At 43.2% G+C, this 12,132-nt stretch overlaps 1 protein-coding gene across 2 annotated transcripts in view; it reads right to left on the bottom strand.

Annotated features, from left to right (window-relative positions):
* The window catches only part of SUFU (SUFU negative regulator of hedgehog signaling), a 98,548-nt gene that overhangs the window by 39,831 nt on the left and 46,585 nt on the right, over positions 1–12,132 (bottom strand). For both annotated transcript variants that reach the window (XM_064464036.1, XM_064464037.1), the window contains exons 4-6: positions 6,915–7,057; positions 4,506–4,591; positions 2,344–2,416 (exon numbers count right to left, since the gene is read on the bottom strand). In XM_064464036.1, coding sequence (XP_064320106.1) covers positions 2,344–2,416; positions 4,506–4,591; positions 6,915–7,057 — 302 coding nt within the window. The remainder of the gene's footprint in view (positions 1–2,343; positions 2,417–4,505; positions 4,592–6,914; positions 7,058–12,132) is intronic.

Below are 12,132 nucleotides of genomic sequence, written 5' to 3'. Positions count from 1 at the left end.
ATGTTGAAGGGGGGGAAAAAACCCCAAGAAAACCCTAACCAGTGCAGACTTTCAGCTGGGGCAATGCACAGCTTTACCCCATCCTTAGCCAGCAAAGATGTGCCTGGGTGGAGGGGCTGTTCTTTCTCCCTTGAAAGGGAAGCCTGAGCAGGAGCTCGGAGGAGCCCAGGGCAAAGGAGGTTCAGCTTTTTCCTTCCTCAAAGAGAGGATGTTTCTGTCCCATTTTCCTCTGAGCATGTGGGAGGGATGCTCTGAGGCTCTTGTAAGTCATTGATCCCTTTCTAACCGAGCCAGAGCACTGCAGTGTGACCCGCAGAGCGGCAACCACAACTCAGGAAATTCAAATCAGCTTTATTCTCTTCTGAGATATCTGGTAAAACAGAAGCAAAGCACTGAGAATCAGAGCAGAGCTGGGGACCGACAGGGATTGTTTGACAGTGCTGCCAGGGGAATCTGAATGGCCTACAGGGAAGCCTGGCTGAACAGAAAACAGCCAGCATTGCCACAGCGTTAATTGCTGACATCCTGGGATGACATCTTAGTTGGGATCCATTCTCGGCAACTTCGAACAGAAAGTACAGCTGCTGCTGCCAGGGCTGGGTTTAGGCCTCAACCAATTCCCACAAGAGACAATGCAGCCTCAAAACAAGCTCTGCCTGCTTCCCAGGCAGGCAACGTGCTTGCCTGCTCCCAGGAAAGTTGTCCGTTTTCTCTGCCTGTTCCCTCTCTACCTCATCTTCTGCTGCTGCCTTTCAGCTCTCACACACCCTATACCACCTCCAAGAAAATGCCAAGCGAATGACACTTTATCGTTTCCCCATTAATTAGGGCAGGAGGCACAGGATGTGGCTGAACCAACCCAGCACCTTGCTCTCCATGCTCGGCAAAGGCTCTTTGCAGGACTCGGCGCCACAGCAGCAGATTTTGCCCTGTAAATCCCCAGGGGCTGTGGCAGCAGAGCAGGAAGGAGGTACACACACCTGCACATATGCACTACTGCAACGGTTAAGAGAGAACAGAAACAGGAATGTCTTCAATGTGAGGAAGTCCGGAAAGACCACAGACATAGCAGCTTTCAGTGGTAGGACATGCTGGTGAGGCAGAGGTACTCTTTATTTGCCTTAACTTGCCTTGGCTGACTCAGATTCCAGTAAGCTGAGCTACTTTTCATTTACAGTAAATTGAAGAAAACCCTGTTATCATTAGGAATCACCAGAGTGCAGAGAACAGACAAACACCCTCCAGGTGGGGAGAGGGCAAAATTTTGAAGAGTCTGAAAACGTAGAACTTGCAGTTGTATTAGCTGCCACACTGTGGGACATGTGTGGAACTTAATTTTTTTGTCTCTCTCAGACTGGGGTTATTTTAGATGAACAAATTCTTAAAAATAGTAGAAGTAGAATTTTTCTTTTGTTCTTAAGCTTTCAAAATAAAAGATGCTGTGAGGCAACTGAGGGTAATCAGATGCAGACACGCAGACCATACGCAAATGCAATAGCATGTACAAAACGTGCACATATGCACGTGCCCTACCAGGCAAACTATAAGTTCTCTGTTAAAGACAAATACTCAGTGATTCACTGAAACAAGGTCAGCACCACACTGGATTTGCCTGGGACTGGTGTACCCCAGTACTATAACTCGCTGAAGGGATGCAGAACTGTGTTCCAAACACATGGATCAGCAGTAATCCATGGGACGGTAACCCCTCCATAGAGGTCCTATTCTGATCTTTAAACTTCACAGATTAACTTGAACTCTGAACAAGAGGGTTTAATACATCTTCCTGCATGGATTATTAATAACTGCATGAGATACTTCTGGCTTCCCATTATTTCTCAGACCACACTAACTACTTGGCCTCAAGTGACATCCTACACGAATGAGTTACACTATCACATTTGCTCTGAAAAAATATTACTTTGTTGGTTTGAGTTTTCTGCATGTTATATCTCCTTATGCTTGCATGTAAAACAAAGGAGGAATTTCCTGATCTGTCACGTCTACATCTTGCAATCTTCTATGTGTGTTTATCTTCTATTTTCCTCCTTTCTAAAACATGCAGTCCAAATCTTACGAATTTCTCATATATGAGATTCTGTTTTCCTGGTCTCCCTTCTCTAAATTTGTTTCTAGAGCTGCCATCCACCTGGGGCTGGACATGTGCACTCTTGAACCACCTCTGAGAGGGCAAAGGGAGTCTCTAAGACTTTTCTGGGATTATTGCAAACACTGAAAAGATCACAACACCTTTATAGAAAATAATAGAACTGTTTTATACCATTAAACCAATTCTCCCTGGCTACTATAAAAGACATGACATTTTATTAACTAAAGACATACTTGCAGATGTGGATCAATCTCAAATATTGTCTCTCCTCTCCGCATATCCGTTATCAACCAGGGGCCTCCAGCTCTACAAAGAAAGACAGACAAGTAATGAACCAAACAGGCACTTCAGCTAGTCCTCCCCAACAGAATCCTCAGACTGGACCTGTACCGGAAAGAAGCACAAGGTAGAGTTTAAAACAAACCTAGAAGCCCTTCTATGTTGTGTGTACATCCCATAGCATGCATTTGTCCCTTACATTTCCCAAAGCCCCCCTTCACCTAGCTGTTATCTGCCTAGTGTCTGGCACCACCAAGTCTTGCAAAGCAGTCAGGACTGACACAGGCTATACCCTGTGTGGACCCACTTACCCACTACAAGACTGAACTAGGTTTTAATCTTACAGGTAACTGAACTGGGACTGAGAAGTCCAGTGTAGCCTAGGTCTAAGAAAGAAGGGCAAGGCATGGGGTCAAGATTTACACCTCTATTACATATCTAAAGATGCAGCAGGGTCCCAACAGGACTTCAGTTTTTGCTGAGATCAGAAGTTGTGTTTAGTACCATCAAAAGCTTAATGCTCTGATAAATAACCTCACAATAGACATTTTGCCCAATTGGTACTTAATGGCTGAGTACTCAGATGGTTCAGGGAAATCTTTGTTTTCATTAGCAATAAAAGTTGGAAGGGTCAAAATATTTCCCAACAAAGGTGATAGAAAACAGATTACTGTGAAGATGAACTACTCAGAGACTTGACTTTGGGTCACACTGCAGGCAGACTGCAGAAGTCAGCCTTAGATGGTGCTTTTCATCTGAAGTAAAAACTGAAGTCTCTTAGAACTGCCATAAAAATCTTAATTTTTTTTTTAATGAGATACTTAGTTTTTGCAGTCAAAAGCCCCCTCCTCTGGTCTTGTCTGTGTTACAGGCTCCTAAAGCACTTGGAGCAATAGAAGTTAATATTTTATAGCTTTTCAGATGCATCAATAGCCACCCTTTTTTCACATCACTGTAGAAGCTGTTAATTATTAACTGCAAAGGTGCCACCTGCTTCAGTCCCTCACTGGGATGCAGAAGACTTTTACCCTGACTCCACATCAGTGGCTTAGTATTTTGCAGCTTTGCCTTCAAATTGTGCACATTTGGGTTTCATTTTATCCTTGGAAAGGTGCTTGTACCACAGCACAAAAACCAAAAGCCAACATGAGAACAGACTGAGGAAAGGGGTGATATATCTGTGTTGACTTAGAGGTGGCAATGGAGCCGCAGCCAGTGTTTATTGTCTTAAGAGTCCCAGAAACAAAGCTTGCAGCTGGACAAATTCATTCTATTCTAAGGTATTTGCATGAATTATCTGCACTTGTGCCTAGAAGTGAAAAGTTCAAGTTCAAGAAATCCAACAGCAAAAGCTGGACTCTTCCAAATAATCAATCAATTACAGGCCATTGTGACACTAGAGAGTGTACTATTGTGCCCAGGAACAAATATTCAGAACCATTTTGTTTAAAAAAATAATTTAAGCTCCAATCACACAGCAATAACTGCCACTAAATATAAGAGAAAAATATTTAAACAGAACACCTGCAAGCCAAAAAGGTTTAGCTGCAACCTGGAAGCAAATAAAGTATCAACACTGCATTTAACGTTTAAAACCCATCTCCTCCTTAACCCAACAATATCTTTGTTTTGCCAGATGAGAAATCGCAATGAACTTCACTTGCATGAACACCCCTCCTACTGCAAATTGGCCCACCAAGAGTGGGGTCAGTTTGAGAGTGACTTTCTCACTTTCAGACAGTACCCAAGCTTTGCTATGCACTCCACGTCAGACCCTCTCCTTCCTTTCTTTTGAACTACACAGAGAGGTCACCAGTAACAGTTGTCCCAGCTCTCTCAGGAAGAACCAATGAGAAAACGCTGCAGGCAAAAGAGGAAGGAAATTAAGCTTTCAAGACCTCATTCTATTTCACCCTGAACATGTGGACTTCCACATGCATTAATTTGCGATGTAAGTGTCTGTGCGTGAGAACGGATCTGCAAAGAATTCCCATGTCTTTCTACAGCACTGGATTAAATAAGTTCCATCAACAAGTTAAAGATTGTTAATAAAAACAAACAACTGAATTGTTCTCTACAGAAATGCTCCCCTATATGGGGCTATATGAGCACTTACACTGGGACAGTCCGAAGCAGTTCCAAGATCCCTTGCCCGTTCCACTGCTGAGCCGCATGCAGTTCCTCAGTGCAAACTCCAACAATCTGGAGTAAATGAAAACAGAGATGCTAAACTGGACGAGAACTGCACAAGAACTGTAGAGAAAGTGTGCCATGTGGTGTTGGATCAAACAGTGCGGATACGGGGAAGCACCATTTCTTTAACTGGATGAGCGAGAATTAATGGAGCCTGAAATAACAGGGATTCTGTAATTCTTTATGCCCTCTCTCTACACTTACCACATGAAATGCCCTGGTCAGGTAACATTTAATCTTGCATGGCAAGACCTTAACTATGAGGAGGGCCTGGTGACAGATCAGGATTTACCAAAGATCCACTAGTCTGTTCTCACTCTTCAGTCTAGTCCACACAAGACAGGACAGGTTAGGGTCTGTGCAGAACACTGCCCTGGCAGCCATATGCTAGGAGCAAATGCAATGCTCCACCAGCGATTTCAATCAGGCAAGGGACCCGCTGCCACGAGGGAATGCTTTGGTGCTCATAAAACCTTGACCAGCTGAGTTTACTGACTAGTTACATCTTACCCAGCACCATAAAGTAAAGCTGCTTACACATCGCAAAATCCACTTGTCAGTGCAGGCAACTGCAGACTTCTGTTTTCCTGTGTAAGGCGGGATGTGTTTGCTTTTCAGGATGGAAGCTGACACACTGAGCAATACCAGATGTCCCTCTCACAGCAGCTGAGATCAGCTGCTTCAAACGAAGGGTGAAACACCCTCAGCTGACAGAGGAAGGCAGTTTCTTCCTGATCCATCAACCACTGGCTTGTGCCTTTAAGCACAATAATTCACACTTTGGGATGAAAAATTATTTTAGCCATGGTGGAAAACCATCAACGTCAGCACGTACCCAGCCTCCCCTGCCCCTTGCAGAGCTCCCATTCTCAGGACCAGCCCTTGAAGATGCACTTTATCCCCACCCATCTCCCAGGCTTCCTCCATGAACAGCCTGAATGACCCTCGCTTCAGGAGACCCCTCCCTGGGCCTTCACTCACTAATTACATACAAACAGCCAGACTCTAAACAGGAAATTACTTTGTGTTCATTCTATTTTTTTTCTTCCCAATCATTTATCCTCATGGGTCAAAATAAATCCATAACAACAAGAATCAAACGAAGGGGAAAACAAGTCAACTGTATGGGTTGTGGAAGATTAGAGGCCAAGAGCCTTAGGATCCAACAAGTTGACTGTCCTTTGATCCAGGACAGCTGAGCACTAAAGAAGAGACACAGACTAATGCAGCACTGACTGGGGAGTCAGCCAGGAATGACCCTGCTTAGCTTGGCTCTCTACCTCTGCTTCCAGGTCCCACAACTCCCCTTTCACCAATTAATCCCACATCCATCTCTTTCTTGTTGATAAAACACAGACTTTTGGGCACCTCAGAAAATTCAGGAAAGCCTTTGCCCTTGCACAGCGGTTGCCTTGTGCAGGTCTGTGGTAATGAAGCTTTCCCTTACATGTTGCAACTACAGCCAAGAACAAATGGGAGCAACTTGAAGCTCAAATTGTAAAATACAGACACTGAATTTCCCCACAGGATGGAAGCTTTTCCACAAAGCAGGGAGACATCAGCAGTTGGTATAAACTATGCCAGCTCTTCCACTAAGGTTAATAACTCTATATGCAATTTAAAAATGTCCAAAGCAGCCCATATCTAAGACACATCACTGAGAAGAAGGACTTTGGGAAAGCAAGCAAACCTGTTCGGCTGAAGAAGATTCCCCCACTGAACAGTAGGGTTAAATAGCAAGGGATTTTTGAAATGTTTCTTTTGCAAAACAAACCTGAACCTTCCTTAAACTGTAGATCAGTACAGGAAAACTCACTTAGCCTCTAAAGAATCTTTGTGTCAATGCTGCAAGCTACATTTCTACCATTAAATAATGCTAAAGCAACTCTCAGTCCTGCTCCAAACACCTCTTTTCCTGGAACTCAAACCAGTGGATCACTTACTGATACTGCCGTAGAATTAATTTGAATTTAGCTCTGCATTACCTTTTAAAAATGTTTCTCACAGCTTTTTTCCCCTATGTTCATGTTTGAAATTTCAGAGCAGTAATGTAATATTCAATATCCAGGGCTGTTTCACAGGGTAAACCTTTTCTCCATCAGACAGACCTCTGTCCTAAGAACTGAGTGTGCCATTGCTCAATCCTAGTAAAATGCTAGCTGAATACCTTCAGAGTAACAACTCAAAAATGAGATCTGTGGTAATCAAATGAGGAAGGAAGGTGGAAGACAGGGCAATAAGCATCTGACTTATCAAAGCTAAATGAAATGCAATGTTAGCCACATTCCACTCTCAGGAGGTGACAGTCAGAGCCACTGTTGCTGGGTCATACCTGTAGGAAAGTAACGACCCCAAAAGGAGTCTGCACCGGCTGCATCTGAGGGTCTTCTGTCAGTAACATATGCTGGATTCTAGATTCACTGTTGTCCAAAGGGCTATGCCATGATACGTGGTCACCGCTGCAGAAGGTGTTTTCTGCAAGGAAGAGAAACAAGAAATATTTAGTCCGTAAAGTCTGTTAGAATACTCCTGTTAGCATCTGCTCCTGACCACTGTCAGGCAGGGACCTCTGGTCTGGACCAGGACAGTCACTGGTGGCTATTCAGAGTGACTGCCTCCAGCCGGCTCTGCTGAGTCTGAGTCAGCTGAAGCACCTGAAGCAGGAAAGGGGTCTCTCTGAGCCACCTGAATTCAAGCACTAACTTTAAAATTGCCCTCTCTTGAGTTCTGTGGCAAAAATGGTGTCCTGCTTTGACATTAATCCCAACGCAGGAATACCAACAAATAAAGTTAGTTTCCCTCTCATTTAATATTAGTCTTGTTTCGAGAGAGGGCACAGAGTCAGCAGGCCATACTGGATGCCTATGGGATGGCGATTCATACTTCATTTGCAGCTCTTATTTGCCACAAAGAAAAGACTCTGAAATGTGAATTAAACACAAATAATACTCTGCTATATCTAACAAAAATCCACAGTCTGCTGCCCAACTTGTGGTGGTCTAAGTCAAAGTCACTTTCTTTCCCAGTTGTCTGGTGGCTCTGGTGCAGAATTATAATTAATATGTTCCTTCTTTCCCAAACAATGAGAAAACCAGTAGGCTATAAATTTCACTCTAAGACTGAATCAAAACAAAGACTCAGAAATTACCCTTCCCCCTTCATGACTGTAAGCATTCCTTTCTTTTCTTCCTCTCCTACTTAGAAAGATAATCCCATGTTCCACAGCTGGTGCATGCCAGCAGGCACACCAGAACCCATCTGTATGTTGCTGCCCCATCACAGGAAAGGCTAATGCTTGCTTTCTGAGTGAGCTAGAAGTAAAAGAACCAACCATGACGATTTTCACACCAGTTAAAGCACACTATTTGCAAGCAGTTCCTAGAGTGTGTGCACAATAATGTTACCTAGGTGCCTGCCTTGTCCTCGGGTCTTGTGCTTGTCCCACTCCAGGTAGTTTCTATAGCACATAGAAGTAAACAATCTAGAATCCATATTCTGCCCTCTGACATAGGTGTAGTGCCCCATGGATGAATCGAGTACTGCCTGTCTGCTTCCAAAGTCAGTGGCAAGCACAGTGCCCTTCTCCCTGACCAAGCTCATTGATGAAGCCAGTCTGGGCTGCTGTCCTCACCATGATCTCTCCCAAGGCCACTCTTACAGGACAGTGGGAAGGGAGGCCTTGCCTGCTGGAGGAGGACTAGGACTTCCACTGCAGACTGGAACATGTCAGTGGTTACTTGAGTTGCTGTCTGTCAAGACCGGACCATCTCATATGATACAGAGCAGGATCCAATTCAGAGGATTGTTCTCCTCTGCCCTGCAGCTACAAGCAGACGTGGTCCTGGATCTTCACCTAACCGTCCCACATTACCTTCCAAATACACGTCGATCTCTTAAATAAGTATCTGTAGGGCTTATCTGAGAATCCTTGAACATGGCAGCTTCTGCAGCAGCATGAGAGAAAGAGCATTTGCCAGTGGCTGCAGCTTTGTCCCCAGTCATATTAAACAACAGAGACTGAGGAGTCAGGTGCTTGCACGCCACTCACTGTGCATCAGCACCACCATGACTGTGTGCACCTAATCTTAGCCAGCAGCAAGTGCAGGATGCTTTGAGGGAGCCATCAGTGGCGGGCAGGTAAACTAATGAGAGTCATCTCGCAGTTGCTGGAGTTAAAAATACTCAGAGTCCCCTCCCTAATGAGCTAACTCATGCTCACCCATCCATGGGTTTAATGCAGGCAACTCGTCGTTTCTCCACCAGGTGTCCCCATTGGTGTGTGTTTGAACAATTATGATAGGTTTTTTTCAGATCAATTTCTTGGACAACTCACTTGATTAAGAATAAAAATAAACTCCAAATACCATAAGGAGCTTGGCATGAAAAACGAGGCATGTAACAGAAGTGTTGTGATAAGTACGGGAATGTTTTCCCTAGTTAAAATTAGGAAAGAAAGAAAACACAGCAAATGCAAGCTGCTTTAAAGAAAGAGTTTATCATTATGTACATTAAATTACATGCTTTCAGCTCTGCAACTGAAAGGAGTGGTTCAGATATTACTTTAAAGGTAAAGTTTGGGAAATATAAGCAGAGATAAATGAAAAACATTTTTTTTCTTCTTATCAATGATTGGATTAAAGAAACAGCACTTAGAAAGTTGCAGAGGACTTTGTGATATTTTCCAGGTTAGCCAAAATGTGGCCGATTAATTTTTTTTTAAATGATAAAAGCCTCTCAGTCACAGTTTTCAGGAATGAAACAAAGCCACAAAGAGCTTATTCTTGGGCCCTGTCTTTATACCACAACATTTTGCCCATCAAATGCTCACACAATTCTATGCTGATCGATCGCTGCATTTCACTGCTGGTGCTGCTTCTCCTGGGAAAGCCCAGCCCGTTTAGAGCAGGTTTTCAAATGCAAATGTCTCTGCTGGAAACCCACCTGTTTATGTCCATGCGAACACTGAACACTTAGAAAATCTCCTTCTCCCTTGCATGCACATGAACACCACAAAATTCACACTGACTACTCAATTAAATCAGGAAAAAAAATCTGCAGATAACATGAGGCCGAATTAAAACCTCCAAGAGTGCAGGAAATTCAGAATTACAGCCTTATTCTTAATTAAAAAAAATACAGAATGTCAGCTCTTCACTTGCTGCATTGTAACCCATATGGAATGTAAAATCAGCTCGTGTACAGAGACCATTGCAGCACTGAGGACAGCCTGAATTGCAGGACCTGTAGCCACAGAAACTAAGACATTACAGAAACAAAGGCCTAGATAACCACTTTCTCTTGACTCATGCTGGAAACAGGGATGAGCATCCTCCCTTCCCACCTTTCACATTCATGTTTTCAAAACATGACAATCAAAATCTTTTTTACCCAGAAAATCCTAAAGTTCTCATAAATGATTCCTCCAAAGTAAATTTATAACTAAGTTTGGGGCTTTCACAAATGTTGAATTAGAATATAAAACACCCAGATAAATCCTCAGAGTCATCACAGCACAGGTGGATGTGAAGACTCCCGTAGTTTTTGCACTTTTCTATCATTTGTAGTGCTATCAATAAAACACTTTGTACAACCTACCTTTCATTCACAAACACGTACAATGTGCTAGTATCTCCTACGTGTACACACATATTTCCATAAAACCAAGAGATGAGTAGGCACAGGACACACACTCACCCCAGGTACAGGATGAGCATAAACACTTTACAAGGAGCAACACACTTCAGTCAGACGTGCCTGAAGACAGCTTCTGTTGTTCCCAAGAATGCATCCCTACACCTCCCATACCATGTAGACCAAGCAAAGAAGCAGACTGCCATCTCCAAAGTAATTTGAGATCTCTGTTTTGCCCTGTTATGAACCAAGGATGGAGCTAGAACCTTCAGTGATAACAATGCCAGTATGGGTGTCTCAACAACATTCACGGTTTCATAGCCATACCTCTCAGTACACGTTTTGATCCTACTGCAGATATCAAATGAGACACCTACACTCACAACTGGAAGCTATTTATATACTAAATATTGAAAATACAGACACGAAAATAAGTATTAATACACCTGTAAAAGAAATGTATGTAAAAATAAAAGATTACAGGAAGAAGTTTATGTCCCTGGAGCACTGACCCAGCCTGACAGGACTCACTGCTACAAGCATCCCAAAACAATTTCTAGTTTTAGGACAAAGCATGGCTCCCCCTTCAGATAAGCATAGAACATTGTTTTGCAAATTATCCCAGTTTAGTAAACCTAAAAGTTTACAGCTTCAGAAGCAAAGCTGGTTCTACAAGGACCCCATCACAACACTGATGCTGACCCAGGGCCTTGTAGATTTGGGAACAGCCTCTGGTTTATCCACGTCCATTTACAGCAACCATCAATCCAACAATCTTAACAAGCTCTGCTATGACAACCCTTTCGACCTGCTGTAATGCTGTGCAGATTAGCATACTGTGGTAACATTTCTTACTGGTTTTGAGGAGGGACTGAGGCACAATAGATGTTATAAAAGTCCTTTTGCACTGTATTTCTTAATGAGACAACATATATTTGCATCCAGAATCCAGGAAAAGGGGAGATGGCTTTCAGTGGTATCTGTGAAAAATCACAGGCTACTACTGAACAAGCACCTTCTCTACCATTTCAAGACAGTAACATTGTCTGCCAGGACTTGGGTATCATTTGCTGCTGCAGAGACTTCTGCCTCTTTGAACTTCGGTGTTACCTGACTCCACAGTAAAGCCAACAAGAGATGTGACATGTCCAGGGAAACCATTTTATATAATGGGAGGAGTCTGACATGTTCTTCTAATAAATAGCAAGCCTCGAACCAGAGGCCAGTTGGTGTGTTCCCATGCTCAGGAGTAAGTTTGGAGAAGACTTCTATGAATGGGGAACTAAGGATGCTCTTTTCTCTGTGGGTTTGCACATTGTAGATGGATTCATCATTGCCTAAAGAGGAAGGAGGCCTGACTAAAGCTTTTACTGCAGCTATGGCACACACAGAGGACCCTATCTAGATTCACTTGTGTCCAAGGTCGAGTGTAACACATCTCCACTCTTCTCCACTGCAGAGGGCACAGTTAGCATTTTTACTCACCTGCTCATTTTTACCACCCTTTAAGAATCAACTCTCTCCAAGAGCCCTACCACTCTTAAGTCTGTTTGACATTGGTCAGCTGGTTCAAACACCATTAGGGTAGCACAGTCAGTCTTCTAGGCAGGAGAACTGCATGAGCCTTATTTCCTTAGGTGAGCACAGAAAAACTAATAGTCACCAGAAAAAGTTATGAGGACCTCAAAAGGGAATTGTCAAACGTGTAGGGCAGATGGCAAAGCACAGAAACTATCTAGATGTCAACAGGAGGAATTAAATGGCAAAGAAACTGAAAGAAAATATGTTAAAAAATTAAATCAAAATTATTTTAGTGTATGGCTAAATCAGCAATCCTCAGAAGTAAACTAAGGATCTGATTTACTGCATACCAGCTGATTCACAGGAACTGCTGTTGAATACTTCTGCATCACAGTAAA

This window comes from Phalacrocorax carbo, chromosome 12, assembly GCF_963921805.1.
Source record: "Phalacrocorax carbo chromosome 12, bPhaCar2.1, whole genome shotgun sequence".
Taxonomy (NCBI): Eukaryota; Metazoa; Chordata; class Aves; order Suliformes; family Phalacrocoracidae; genus Phalacrocorax; species Phalacrocorax carbo.
Note: the sequence above shows the minus strand (reverse complement) of the source record. Positions and strands in the feature narration are given on the sequence as shown.